A 15,564-nucleotide genomic window follows, 5' to 3' on the forward strand; every position below is an offset into this window, starting at 1 on the left:
ATGTTGTTTCTGGCCAAGTTCTACTCTGTTGTCTACATTTTATGTTCTTGATGAGAGCTAAATTAACTCTGGGGTATCTGAGGCATCTTTACAATTTTTTAGATTTACAGAAATCAAAGACTCCTCTGGAAAACTTGATTTCAACCTCCTCTCTCCATCCAAGAAGGACTACTGGGCTATGTTGGCCTACAATCGCTCCAAGCTTTGCAATATACTCTTCTCTAACGAGCTAAACCGACGCCTTTCTCCCCGTGGGGTGACATCTAATTCAGTCCATCCTGGAAACATGATGTACTCCTCCATCCATCGTACCTGGTGGCTGTACACCCTGCTGTTTACCTTGGCTCGGCCTTTCACCAAATCCATGGTAAGTGAATGACTTACAGTATTTTACACATCTTCATTTTTCAAATCAGGGGGGTAAAGTTACAGAAATCCAGATGTGTGTATCTGCTTTGACCTATTGCCCTTTATAACCATGACCCTGACTTTAATGACAAACATTGTGCCAAGATAGTGAGTGCTCTGGGATAGGATTCTTCAGCCATTTTAGATTAGTATTGTCAATCTTCAGTAAAGGTGCCTTGTTTGAATATATGCTTTTCACTGCGTTTAAGACACATCCTAGATGTGGGATACTTTAGAGCTATTTCTACTCAGTATACGTAAAACATTAAAAAATGGCTTTTATTTTTAAGTAGAATATGCTTGACTGTGTTTTTTTAAGTAAGCACATGCCCTAGTTAGAAAAGATACTACAGACATTATTAACAGCTGAGGGAAAGTGCTTTCAGTGGTAAAAGCACCTTCATTCATATTTTAAAAAAACCAAACCAACAATTTCCTTGATTTGTATAAAGCACTGAAGGCAATGGGTGTCTTCCCTTTGTCTCTGTTGGACTTTGGACTGGAACCATGACGCAAGGAATGGCTGTGCAGTTCTTTCATAGCTAACATTATGAGCCCTCATTACATAAGAACATGTAGCCTCTCCTTGAAGGGGTTACTTTTATCCCTCAAACCTCTGACTCAGGTTATTTATAAGGAATCCTAAGTATTTTTTTTTTAGGGAGAGGATGACTTTTGCTTCATTGAGTAGTGGCCTCCTTCAACCTTATTGGCTGTTTCTCATCCCTTATTTGCTGACAAAGAAGGGTATTCCCAAAGTGGAGCGGGGAGAGGGAATGTCCCTCAAGAGCAGCTACGAACCAGGGAAATGAAAAGATTCATACCTCCGGTTTTAAAGAAGACTTGACAGCTTGCAAGAGTGGTTGTGGTGTGACCTTCCTGTCTCCCTTACTCTCTCACTGAGCTATAGATATAAAGCAAATTCATTGGTATTATTTGAAAAAGAGCAGAGAAGGAATTGTTGAGCCAAAGGCATCCATCCTTTAGTAGCTTAATCTACTGCATGACCTATAATAGCTGCACTATACAGGAATCCATATATATATATATGTATATTCCACCATTAGTGGTAGAATTTGTGTGTATAGCTGCACTTAAAAGTTTGCTTGTACTTTCCATTATCACTGAAATAATGAAAATAATCCTAATTTATACTGGGTTAATGAAAGTGGAAAACACATCTTTTAGTGTTTAAAACTCTGCTAAAATGTCCAAAACCAAACAGCTTCTTGAACAATACTGGATCTTCAATAAGACCCATGTAGCAATAATACAATCATTCTGAAATGATGCACCAATGAGGTGTCAGGCAGGAGAGTCTTCACACCTCTAACCTCTGCCTGCAGTTTCCAGCCTGTACATATGCAAAATCTATTTATATCCATGGGACTGGTAAGTGAGTGTTCTGACACCTGGGGATAAGTAATAATATCTTTCAAGAGCATGTTTTTTTTGACTTGGATCTTTTAAACCAGGTCACTGCTGTGTTAGGGTAGTTTGTAAAACAAATTCTTGAAGTTCTCCTGAGAATGGATATGTGAATGTTACCAATGTCCCGTGAAAAGGATCCAGTCTGTGGAACTTTAATGAATTATTAGTTTTATTTGCTCTGACATATTTTTACCAAGGAACTTTTGTGTTTGTTGCTCAGATAATCTCATCCTCTAAGGGACAAAATAAAACACTGAAATTCATTTTCAATTCTTTACAACAATTGATAGTGGGTTTTTTTATAGCATCTATTCATTTATGGATGATATATATAAAAGAGAATACAAAATATGGTACAAAAAATAATGGCACTGAATAATAGTGCAGTCTAGTCCAAGCTCAGTAACTCCACTGAGTCCTTTGTATCTGTGTATATTTGGCTGAGGTTATTTGAATGCTACAATGGAGGGCATGGGTTGAGCATAAGCATCAGTTTTATTACTCACATTCTGATATGAATTGCTATGTTCCCCTGAACCTTACCAATGTTTTGATTGCCAGAAACTGGAAAAGTGCCCCTTCCTGAGTATGCAGACAAGCTGAGTTGAATTTCTCCACATCATCTGTATGAGAGTTTTTCTATTTTAAGTTTTGTAGGGACCAAATGATCTGCTTCTTCTCTTTTTTTTTCCTGAATTGTGCTCTTATCAGCCTGGAATAGATTTTGTTGAGGATCTTTTTTGGGCTTCTTTTCAGGATTTCTGTGGCAGCTCACCCGAGAGGCAGAGTGTACTGGTCAGAATCCTGGGAGTGTATCTTAGAGCTTAAAGCTGCAATCCCAAGGTTGTGAAGTGGTCACCTCTTGAAACATAACACAATATTCAAATCACCAATAGTTATAGGTATACAGGAAGTAGTTTTGTTAAGTAGAGCACTGGAAACTTAAAGACAGTTCCTTTTTCCCGGCCACCCACCTCTTTTTAGGATCTAAAATATACAAAGATTTGCTAGACAGTCAGGAGAAGAGGTAGGTTTTTTTGTGAAAAGGAATAGTTGCAAATAAATTGACATTTTATTGCTGTGGTAACTGTAGCTCTGCTAATGTTCAAAAGACAGCTCTTTCACTTCCCACTTTGGTAGTTATTCAGTAAAACTGGAGAAGCTTATAGTATAATTACATGTAAACTGAAACAAGTAGCCACTGTAAAGAAAATACTGGAAGAGAAACTCTAGTAACTGAGTAGTCCACACTTAAGCTTATCTGGTTTGACTTATGGTTTTTTAGGGTTTTGCTTCCTTGGGCTTTTTTCCAAATTTTCTTTATTTTTACCTCTTTCTTTCATGCTCTTTCACTCAGTTTTTCTCCTTCTGTCTCTTTCTGTCTCTTCTCTCTCTTGCATGTTGGCTCAAGAACATTTTTACTAAGTTAATTCTTTTGTTTTAAATTAATAGTAATTCAGAATATATCTGATTTGTTGCTGTTTACAAACAGGATTAAAATTAAATAAACTCATTGTAAGATTCAAGCATATAATGAGTATGTTATGTAGTGTCACCCCCAGGTGATTTTGAGAGTGTACAATGGCATAAAAAATTAGAAGCAGAGTGCCATTATCACACACTTGTGCTAGTCTTACATAGAACCAAATATTATTCTTGGCAGGTAACAGAGCTGAAATGGTATCGTGTCTTAGAGCAGCAAGAGCTTAACAGATGTTTTAGTGAGCTGAGTTTTCAAATCCTTTCGCATTAGGAAATGGCTAGGGTTTGTAGAAATTCTGAGACTATTGGGTTACATTTCCTGTTGCAGTGCAAAGCCAGCCATTGTGCTGGAGTTCTAGCAGATGTGTTACCCCTTTTTAATGGTTGGGAATATAACGTCAGTTCTGTTGCTGAGATATAAATTACAAGTCAAAGAGCTCAACCTGTCTCTTTAAACAGCCAGTTAGCTGCAATAAGACCATGCTGCCATTACTTTTTCACTGTGTAAGCAACTGATACTTGAACTGTTCTTTGATTTTTCCCTTCTCCCCCAAAGATAATTGCTTTTCAGAAGTAGATTTTGTATTTAAACTATTTACTGTTGAGAAATAGGAGGAGTATTTTTAAGGGCCCCAGTCTTCTGCATTTCTTAGTTTTACAGAAAGCAATGAATTCTTGTTGCTCTGATGTTATCCCAGGAGTGTTTTAGGCAGTTGGCATTTATTGCAATGCTCATATGAACAGGAAGAAACCCCTGTGCCTACCACTGCTTCACTGGTTTTACTTTTGCAGTATGTTGGTAGTGTCTAAATTTCTTGCACTCACACCTAACAAACTCAGAAATGCTATTCTGGCAAGAAATGAATCTGCCATCTATAGAAGTGACTTGCTTCTGCCTAATGATTACATCTATTTGCTTCTGACAGAAGCCCAAAAGAGGTCCTGCAATTAAATCATGTCCTCTCTTTCTCCCCTGTTCTTTGCTAAAGAAGCTGGAATAACCCATAGAGCTGGGGATAGCAAAAAATGTTTACTTAAGAAGAGAATACTGTCCAAAGATCTGTGTGGGCTGTGTTGAGTTGATGTTGGCTTCCATTACTGAATTCCCAGTTCAGGCCAAATTCTGCCCTCAGCTGTGCATGTTCAACTCCAAGAACAGTCCTGGGCAGGGTGGGTATGTGCAGATTTCAGCATAGAATTTGGCTTCTATTTCTTCCCCAAGACATTCCTGAAAATGCACTGGGGTTTCTTGAAAAGCAACAGGCACTTCTTTTTGAAAAGAACCTGACAGTTTAGATATGATCAAAATGGCAGATTCTTTTCTCAAATTGAGAAAATTTGGGCAGGGAGTAAAAGAGGAAGGGAGAGTGAAAGGGGACTATCTACTGAATATTAGCACTGGTGGAGATTACAGAAGTCACATCTGCAGCTTTCCTGTTTTATGGATTAGTGCTTAAAGAGTAAATGTTAAAGAGAATGCTAAGCAACAGCTCTCTTTTTTTTTTTTTGGGGACTATCTACTGAATATTAGCACTGGTGGAGATTACAGAAGTCACATCTGCAGCTTTCCTGTTTTATGGATTAGTGCTTAAAGAGTAAATGTTAAAGAGATGCTAAGCAACAGCTCTCTTTTTTTTTTTTTGACTGTACCTCTAGTAACATGGAAGGAAAATTATTTTATTGAACCCTGATAGCAAATGCTTCCTTGCAGAATACTGTTATTTAAAATTGACTGAACTGGGTAAAAGGAAAGAGGTGGAAGAATATTTTCATTGGTGGTAAAAGGATGGTACAGAAATGCCTCCAAAATAATTGTTAATCGTTTTGCAAGGATGGTTCAAAAATTCTATGCACTTTAGATTTTCTGTGTGCTATCTAGTAATAAAATATAATATAAGCTAGTTTATTATCAAAATTACATTTCACTGGTACATATTTAAACTTTTTGCTAAAATAAATGTAGCATGAAATATGAGGGCAAATTAGATCCATCCCCCATAATCCACACCACAGGAATGGAAAGTCTTTGTAAAAACCTATCTATGTGCCAAACAGAACAGCTCAGGGTCTCTGTGCAGAGGAGCACTCAGGGAGGAGCAATGGCCATGGAATTTGCTGTGTTCAACACACCCCAATAGCTGTTTGTAGAGCAGCTCTGTTATGTCCTGTAGTTTTGTGGAGGAAGTAAGGAATTTATTCCTCTCCCTCTAGACCCTTGCAGAATTTCAGAATGCCCTGCTATGTATGTGGGCTGTAAGGCAGGAAACATTTGGTCCATAATGTTTTATATTACATGTAATTAAATTAGAACTTGAAACTAATAATGATATTTTCCTATTTTTCCCTGAAAAAGCCTTCTTGAATTAGAAAGCTAGATATACACCTTGTGGAATGTCTGCACACAGGTCTGAATTGTCCACAAATGCTAATCTTCTGTGCAACCTCACGTCCACCCCTGTCTGCCACCTTATCCTCTCTCCTGCCTGAAATCTGAAAAAGATTGGCCTCATAGGTAGTTAACAGCATAGAACAGAGTATGTCTTTCTGAAATTTGCAGAAAGTCAGTCTTGCATTGTTTTTTACTCACCATCACTTGCGGTGCTGAACTGCAGCTGGAATGCCATGGTGTCTCTGAGGTGTTACACAGCACTGATCTGCTCAGCATCTATTGCAGAAACTATAAGAAAGCAGATTTCTGTTGTATTATGAGTTTTGAGGTGCTTGGGTGACAGGCAAGATGTTACAGTCTGACACAAACAGCTGAACAGGGTATTTAGCCTTTTTTTTTTTTTTCTTTGTCCCTTTACCTTTGTGTTTTTGTGTCATTACTTGCTATTAGGAATTTGCCTTATGATGTGGTAGTGTTCTTGGGATCTTTCTCATAATGAAACATCATTTTTTTATTTGCTGGGAATAATATGTTAAAATATAGTGATTTCCTTTATAAAAAGATGAGTGAACTTAAATGTCTTGAAGATCTTTCTAAAAATTGAAACAGACTGCCTCCATTTTTTTCATGCATTTAGTTGGTGCTAATGGAAACATGTGGCTTTAACTTAGGAAAATGGCAGCCATGGTCTAGAACAATTTTATGATTTGTGCCAGCATAGGTCGTCCTATCTCTGAACTAAGGTTGTAATTCTTACCTTTGCTATTGGTCTTCCCTTGCTCGCTCTTGAACAGATTCCCTTTATGCCAGTATATCATTAGAATCATAATTTTAAGAAGGGAAATAAGCAAAAAGGTTTTCTTTTAAATAGTTATGTATTTTTTGCCTAAGAAGGGTCATCTTTGATGACTTTGTAGCCTAGCCAGCAGTGAAAATTGCTGGCTGCAATCACCATGCATTGCTAAGGTCAAATGCATGTGTGCCCCAAAGCCCTCCCGTGCCTTTTGCTTTGTTGCAGAGCCCTCTGGGTGCCCCCCACTGCACCCCAGAGCCCCTCGAGTGCCCCCATTGCACCCCAGAGCCCTATGGGGGTCCCCCACTTCACCCTCTGGTTACACTTACTGCAGCTGAGGTGACTCAACCTCTCATGACCCCACCATTTCTCAATTCAGTGCCTGAGCAAGGTCACTTAGACAGTTTGTTGTAAATAACACAGTGGAATCCAGACCTCCTTAGTTACCAGCTAGCACATAAATCACAGGATTATTCATTTTCTTTAATAACAAGAGAGTAAGAGAGACAACGTTTTTATGAATGAGGTAACTATAATCAAAAGCAGAGTCAATGTGCTGTAGTTCATTTATAATGATCCAATGATCTGTTTCTAGCAGCCTAGAAAGATGGTCTCAAATATTCACAGTGATAAAACTTGACTTTTTAGCTAGCTATGAGTTTCTGATCACTTTTTATAAACAAGTCCCGAGAAACTCATTTTTGTTAAAGATTCTTAACTTTTTGGGCAGCCCTATAGCTGCTATGCTGTACAGCTAGCAAGCAAATAAAGTGCAGCCAAACACAATTTGTACAAGGCACTTCCAGTGAACCAGGTATTTTCAGCTATTGAAATTCTGGTGCTATGAGTGACATGAAATGTGAAAGGCAAAACCCATGTGGGTTAAGATATAAAATGGCAAATCTGGGTTCCACTTCAAACTGTTGCCATCTGCCAAATTTTAGAAGCTGTGAGATGGCATTAATGATGGGTGGAAGAGTTATGAACAAGTATCTGTAAGAAGGAATTGTTTTTCATTACTGTGCTTTTCTCTTTCTTACTTTTCTTCCTTTAAATCAAGTTTCTTGATGAGTTTAGAGTCCAAGAGCTGAATTACTTTCAGCTGTGATTTTTATTTTTTTTTAAATGTAAATCTGTTGTGTATTCCTTAAATGAGGAAGAATCAAACTCTCCCTGCATCACTAAACCTTGAGCTGAGACCTTCTTGTCAATGTCACCTGATGTGGCAATTAGGTAATAGTGCATCTTTTACTTCCTTGCAGTTCATGCTTGTCTTTTATGTGCCTGCTGATATAGCTGCATAGACAGCTCCTGATAGATGGCTCTTTAGGAAACAGAGCTGCTGATGCACACATCTAAAGTTTAGTAAAAGCAAGGTTTTGGACCAAGTTTAGTTTTGCTTTCTTTGACCTCTGGAAGTTAAAAATCTTATGCCCAAATTTAATATGGTAAGTGGTAAAAATAATCACATGACATAACTGAACTTTGCTAGCCTGTGCCGTTTGGTAAGCGTCACTCACAAGGCAATATACATTTTGTGGATTCTAGAACATGGTTTATCTTTCCTTACATTTTTTTAAGTTGATATTTATGAATGGACAGATGTTCAGGAAACTCAAAGCTTTTATTGGCCATACTTAGAATAGATGAAATATCAAATTATTAAAAGAAAATGCAATGTAAATGCAATTTTATGGAAGTATCATTTAAATGCAATTTCTTAATTGGGGGATGCAGTGCTTAGTTACATTAACATTTCCCTAGATCTCTTTGGATATCTGAGATGTTTTACCATAACACAGCCTTTTCATTTATCTCTCTATCATCTTTGAAGAGGTGCCATACCACTTTAAACAATTCACCAATCAGTTTCTTATGATGAATTCTCTTTAATCATTTACGTTCAGAGAAAGTCAAATATTCCATAGGAAGCCAAAGTAATCTAACAGAATGTATAGTGTTTGTGCAGCTGGATATCTTATTTATTTGAAGTTCTCAGGGAAATCTCTTCTGACTTTACAAAAAAGATGGAAGAGTAAACAGTAAAAGTGTCCAAGTAATGTGAGCTAGAAGGTCATTTTGCTAGAGAAAAGTCATTTAAAAAGTATATTTGCAAGGTCCAAAAATAATACAGTATTTCAAATGCAGAGTGCTACAGAATGTTTTCTCAGTATTCTCACCATTTTTACAATATATGTGCGTGCAGGTATGTATCTATCTAAATGAAAAGTATTTAATATTCCTGGATAGGTGAACACAGTAAGAATGTGTTTTCCTGAAAAAGTGATTTATCTGTTTGGTTTTTGGTGTGTGACCTGTCATTTGTCAACATGTGGGCATTCCCTAGACATGATAACTGCATAGCTGAATTAACATACCCAAAAACTTTCTTCCAGGAAAGCTATTGAAAATGTACATGTATGTGTAGAAACCCCATCTTTCTAGGCTTTTGGGAGGTATTCTTCTGTGGCAATAATAGTGTTTCTAGTTCGTGTCAGTTCTGTATTTATAGGTATCTTTCTTTCTCCAGAGGAAAATATGAGGGAACTTTCTGGATTGGGTTTGTTGGTTTGGAGATTATATTTTTTGCTGTTACAGATGTGACTGTGGTAATTTTCTTTTTTTGTAAAGGTAAGACTCAGACTGCAGGATGTTCCTCAGCCAGCTTGGAGCATTGGCCAGGCTCCCATGTGGAGGGATATAGGTCTGAGGTTGGTAAGACTGTCTTAGGAAGCATGTTTAGTTTTTCCACTAGATATTCACCAGGATTTTGTAGTTCAGTAGCTTCCACTGGATAACACTCTCAGAGAGTTATTGAGAACATTGATGTAAAGGAACAGATTTTAAGTCTTCTGAACTGGCAGGTTGTTACTGATTTCTCTTTGAATGCTATACCCACCACTATGCAAAAAATACTGAAGAACATTTCAAGTTTACAAGCTAGAGCATAAGCCTACCTGGAAATACTAGGATTAAAGTTTTCATTGAAACACTCTGGAATGCAGGTGTTTCTCTTAGAGTTGCCTTGCCTGTCACTGTAATCTACTAATGTATGTAATTAGGGTTTTTTCATTTTGCTAGAAAATTAGAAACACTGTTTCTTTACACTGAGCCGCATTACTATTAAAATGTTGTCCTGAGATGTCAAACTAACATTAAGATGAATGCTACCAGTACAAGAAAACTAATTTAGCATTTCAAATAAAACAACTGTCCTGGCAATTCTTTATGATAATGACTTTGTAACAGTGTCATTTAGAATCTGATTGTCTACTCAGGCCAAATAGTTCATCCCATCCCAAACAGTGTAGTTGATCTAACAATGTTAATTAAGGATCAGAGGTGTGATCTACACAGGGATATGGGGTGTCCTGGTGTGACCTGCCCCAGCACTGCAGAGATCCCTCTCCACTGCAGAGCAGTGTTGTGCCTGGAAAGGAATTTCTCCACTGAAGTTCCCCAAGGGAAAGGCCCCAAATATCAGTGCACTTGAGCAGGTAGGCAGGGTGTTAGAGTGGTTGAGCATCTGAAAAATCCTTCCATATTTCCTCTTGTGGACTGGGCATGTATGTTGCAATTCTGCGAGTAATCTGATAGCAGAAATGTAAAAACTTGTCATTATTTTTCTGTACCTAGTGATAGTAAAATAAACACATTTATTTTGGTTTTTGTCAAGATATCATGAGTAAACTGGGGTTCTCTGAGAAACGCATTTATTGTGGTTTTTGTCAAGATATCATGAGTAAACTGGAAATGAGTTAACGAGTTCTGCCAAGAAACTAGGTCCTACCCTGAGCTGAATGGTCTTAGAGCTACTCTGATGCCATTTGCTGAACTAGTATATATGAAGTGAGCTTCTCTCTCAGCATTTGCACCAAAAGTGGTGGCTTTGTGAGAAATAAGATGGGTTGAGTTCTTCCATGCCTTTGATAAGAAATATGTGTGAATTTCCAACTTTTAAAGGAATAGCAGAAAGTATCAACAAAGCTGGCAGTTCCACTTGCGATATAATAATTTTTGTCTCCTTTTAACTTCATGTTTCTAAATGAGATGTTTTCATATAAAATGTATTTTTAATGAAACAATATCTGACCTTATTTTTGGTGGTGAGGCAAAATTGATCATTATTGCATTACATGTGTGCTTATTCAATAGACAGTAACGTGGCATTTTAAATGGCCTTCAGCTAAGGCCAATTATGCTCTTCAGAACACAATCAAGACCAGTGCTTGTCTGGGAAAATCAAATACTGTACCTGCATACTCAAGACCTGCAAAACTGAGCACATAGCTCAATGCTTGTTCTGCTGTTAGGAAGGGGCAGAAGACACATCAGAAAACTTTGGCACTCTCCACAGCAAAAAATCCTATAAATTCAATCTAATTGCTAATCTATTCCCCTAAAATAATGTTTATAATTGGCAATGAAATGTTGCTGGGACAAATTATGTGGTTATTCCTATTCACTATCATAATAAAGAAAAAAAAAACCCTTTAGCTCTTTTGCTACCTTTCCCTGTTCCCTTTTACTGGCAGATACATCCATTAAGTAATCATATTGAAGTGCTCAGAAGCCGGAAAGAAAGGGTTTTGCAGACCTGAAATAGAGACTTAGAGGCCTACTTAGAGTCTACTTGCTTTAAACATGTTTATTGAAATATTTGTAGTCTGTTATCCCTCTGTTTTGGAAGATTTTTGGAGAATCCTTCCCAAGAATATATTTTAAACCAGGTTGAATGACTCTCTAATGGCATAAAGTGCAATCTGTATGAAGGGACTCTTACACTGACCTACTGTCATTTCCCTGCACAGTACCTGCCTTAACTTCCACATCAAGTCCTGATTGAGCTAAAGAGAAACTGGCAGAGAAGCAATGAAGTTTAACTTAACATTTCAATTTCATATCTGTAGCAGGTTAGATAATCCATGTGAATGTGGTTCTCAAACAGTAAAATTAAAAAAAATTAAAAAATGAATGTTTCACCATAGTCACTGTCAATATTTGTAACGATATGTTTTGGCCAAGATAATAAGAACAAAAACATTGAGGAGTAATTCACTGAGTTTCCTACAAAAAGAGCAAAAGTTGAAGACGGTCGCTTGTTAATTCTTTCAAATTACTATGGTCAAAATCCGAATTCTCAGGCAACATGTTCGTAAATATCCACATAGAAGGTAAAATATTCTGCTTGTATTCACTGTGCTAAGTCAAAGCATTCATAGTTTCTGTTTAGATAAAAGAATACTTTTATTTGAGACAATAAAATGCAATAGAATCAAGTGAAGAAATTGCTATTTCTTTCTCATTTTCAGATAATGACCCTTCTTTACTAAACATTCATATTGTTGGGATTTTCTTTTTCAGTATTTTGAATGGTTTTGGAGAAAAATGTTTTCTTTTTTCTTTCCTGCTTTTTTTTTTTTTTTTTAAATCTTGTGTATAACTAGAGGAATGATTCTCAAATTACTGCAGACAAGTCATTGGATTTCAGGCTAAGCATAAGAATCTTTAATCTAATAGGTGACTGTTTCCAAAATTCCAAGTGTGGTCATAAATGGATTGAATTGAAGTTGTTTTCTAGTTTTCATTGCAGCAAATCTTAATGGGTGCCAATTAAAAATGTTTACATATGTACTTACATTTCCCACTAAAACAACATGTGGAGCTTATAACATGATTTATACTGACAGATTCACTGTTGTTTAATTCTTCCTTTTATCCACACACTTTTGAATTATGAATTATATCAATACTTAAATCTTTGTTTGTTTTAGGGAAGGTTCTTTTTTTTTTTCCTCTTGGCACACAATATATGCGCCAGCAAGTGCTTGCAGTTTCAGCTGCATTTAAGGAAATATTGTTGTAAGGCTTTTATGTGCTGTACTTCAATCAGCCAGTGCCAGCAGTATCCCTATAGAAAGACCCTCAACAGACCATTTTCAGCATTTTGCTGCAATTAAACTCCTCTGGTTTTAGCCCTCAGGCAATTTAGTACCTTTTTACATATGCACATTATGAACTTTTGACCAGGGCCTGGTAGTCATATATTAGATAGCAGCTTTTGAAAGCAGACTTAACAAGTTCCTTAGAGTATTACAGCCAGAGTCAGTTGTGGAAAAGGTAATTTAACCAACTTGCAGTGAGGCCATTCAGAATCTTACTGATGATCCTAAATATGTCTTTTTTTTTTTTTCCTTGTTTCCTCTGGAAGCTGGTAGCAAGAGCTCTCAAAGAATGTGATTGATCTTTTATTCAGTAGCTAACGAGGGCTGTGATTCTATTAGTGCTCTACAAGGCAAGGGAACAGTGATTTAATGAAGTGTCTAGTGAGCTGGTCATAGATTTATCCTGTTGTCTCTAATTTGCAGTGCCATTGTGAGTGTAAAAGAAACTGCATTCACCCTGCCATTAGGCAGGTATTTCCTTAGTAAATTGTTGTAAGGTCAGGTGTAGTTATCTTAGAAAAGGCAATGCCTTACCTCCTCAATGTCTCAAGATGACAGCCGCTGTGCTGAGCACTCACTGGAGCGGAAACATGAAGATCAGAGGTCCGTCTCCAAGTCCCCCTTAGCTGATGCAGGAGCAGATGAACTGCCAAGTAGGACTAATAGAGTCATAATTGGCGATTAGAACTGGAAAGGTGCGATAACATCTTAATACAAACTGGCGTATATTATAGTTAGTGTCAGTTGTTGTAAAGTTACATGGTAGCCTGAACTAGTTATGCGTCCTTTTCTTGCTTTCAAAAAATGAGGCAATGCATCCTAATAGTTGCGGTACAACAAAAATATCAGAGCATCAAAATTTGAGTTGCTTTAAAGTGACATTAATGTCTTCAGTACATTTACTTCGGCATGTAACCTGTCAGTCTTACTCAGAAAGGTTGCAGTTAAATTTTCCATAGAACTGTAGATAAAATAATCTCATAAATATACTTTGGTTTTCACATAAATTATCACTAAGTAGTGGGGTTTATTTCTGTCTGCTGAAGGCCACTGAATTTTAGTCCTGTTTATCTTTGCTAACACGAGATGTTATTTTGATGATGCCTATGGTGTTGCAAATATGTTCTGCCCTGTTATGTTTTTCACAAACATCTGAGTCCAAGTTAGCTGAAAGCAGCCATTTTTCAGGAAGAAGTTATCTTTGCATTGATTGCCTGTTAATTTGAGAAGACAGTTAAAGGATACATTGCCAGGAAGTTCATTGTTACTGTTTCAGTCAGAAAGCTGTATTGAAAAATAAGGAAGCATATCTCATATCTCATATGTGTGGTTCTTTCCTGGAACATAGAACAGTAGATAAAGGAACCATCTTGAAGTTTCTATGGCATTTCATGGTGGCAGCTGGAGAATTCTTGTGTGCAGAAGTGGTCAAAGCTGACAATCAGAGGAGAAGCAATCAGAGACAAGATTGTGGCAGCATTAGTCCAAATTTGTCTGTGTAAGTCACAAGCTTAACTGGGATCTCAGCCTCATATTCCAGGCTCTGTGCATGTACGTAAAGAAAAGCTTCTGATGCACAATGCATCAAATCTGCTTTAAGGAAAATTTCTAAGATCTCATATGCAGCACATGGAACTTGGCTTGTGTGAAGCAGCAGTAGCAGCAAGAAGAGAGAATCATGATGACTTTTATCCTCATATAATTATAGCACATGCGTCACCAAATGGTTGTCATGTGCTCAGATGGATGACTTTGTTTTTGCAAAATAAAAATATTTTCAGTTGGATGAGCCCTTGAACCCCTGTGAACTTGACACCCTGTGGGATGTCATCTGGGAGCTCTGTTAAATACACAGATGCAATTAGTCTAGAAAAAGAGATATTGGGCTTTTAAATGAACAGCAAGAGGATTTAAAACAGTAAGCCAAACTTTCTAATTTCCTAATATTGACACTTCTGTCCCTCACAATCTTATTATTCTCTGCTGATCTACCATTTCATCAAAAAGTCTACAATGGAACTAAAAATCTAAGCCTTTTAGCCCATAGATCATTGCGCTTGGTAAATGGCTTATTGTAGATTAGATAATGTGGTTCATAGCACATCCAAATCAATAAAACGCTAGTCTGAACGTAGTAAAGTGCTCTCAGTCTGATTCTTTTTATTAAGTATATCTGCCATGAGCAAAGTGAAAATTTTGGTCTTTTTGCTTAACTGGATGTAAGAAAGACATTGCTTGGGTTTCTACATGGTTATTTTCTTTCTTAGAGAAGACCTGTCCCATATAGTTTTGCTTTATTTGAATCAAAATGAAATATACTGTATGGCAAGTGAGAAAATTCTTACATCAGCAAAATTCAGAGCTCAATGGTTGGGTGTTCCCATTCATATCCCACTATAGAAATGAACAACCGAGGTCTCACATTTGTCAAATATTCAGTGTTATCTGTGAAATAAATACTTGTTGAAGTGTTCTTTTACAAAAATCAACAGCAAAAATTGGCAACTTCAGCAAATGAAGGTGGAAAATACTTTCATTTGGGAGAATTGTGAAAGAAATCTTTTGAAGACAGAAAGGATGATTAGATACCAAAATAGCAGTGGCATTTTCATCTAGGTCAGTAAAGGCCCAGGATTCACCTTTAATCCTACAGACTGTGTGTAAGTTAAAGGCTCCTGTGGCTGCCCAGCCCAGCTTCCCCTCTGTGGTCCATGTTATGTTTTCTCTGACACAAGTGAAGAGTGAATTGGCAGATTCTTACAGTATTATGGGTCTGAAAGAGGGGGTATCTGGTCTCCTTTCTGTCATACCCTGTGGATGATCCCATGTTCCCAAAGGTGTGCAAATACCGGATGGATCCACTTATTTATAGGGAAGAAATTCAGCAGGCTTACACGTGTGTTAAGGGGCAATAGGTATGGAAAGAGCTTCTGCCTGTTCCAGCTGGGGTTATTCTGGGTACCTGGAAGAACCTGGGGCACAGTGGGAACAATTGGCTGTCTCTGTTTTTCCACTTTCCATGCATTGTGGTTTTGTATTTTCCTGTTTACTTCTAGGGCTCATGCTGCTGAGGAACAGATCAGCAGAAAATAAAAAAAAAAAATATTGAAATGTCA

General features: G+C 37.3%; 1 protein-coding gene across 1 annotated transcript in view; it reads left to right on the forward strand.

Annotated features, from left to right (window-relative positions):
* WWOX (WW domain containing oxidoreductase) overlaps positions 1-15,564 on the forward strand; it is a 476,245-nt gene that overhangs the window by 108,999 nt on the left and 351,682 nt on the right. Inside the window, exon 7 of the mRNA XM_010006189.1 lies at positions 103-367. Within this exon, the coding sequence (XP_010004491.1) occupies positions 103-367 (265 nt within the window). The remainder of the gene's footprint in view (positions 1-102; positions 368-15,564) is intronic.

This window comes from Chaetura pelagica, unplaced genomic scaffold (genome assembly GCF_000747805.2).
Source record: "Chaetura pelagica isolate M959 unplaced genomic scaffold, ChaPel_1.0 scaffold139, whole genome shotgun sequence".
Taxonomy (NCBI): Eukaryota; Metazoa; Chordata; class Aves; order Apodiformes; family Apodidae; genus Chaetura; species Chaetura pelagica.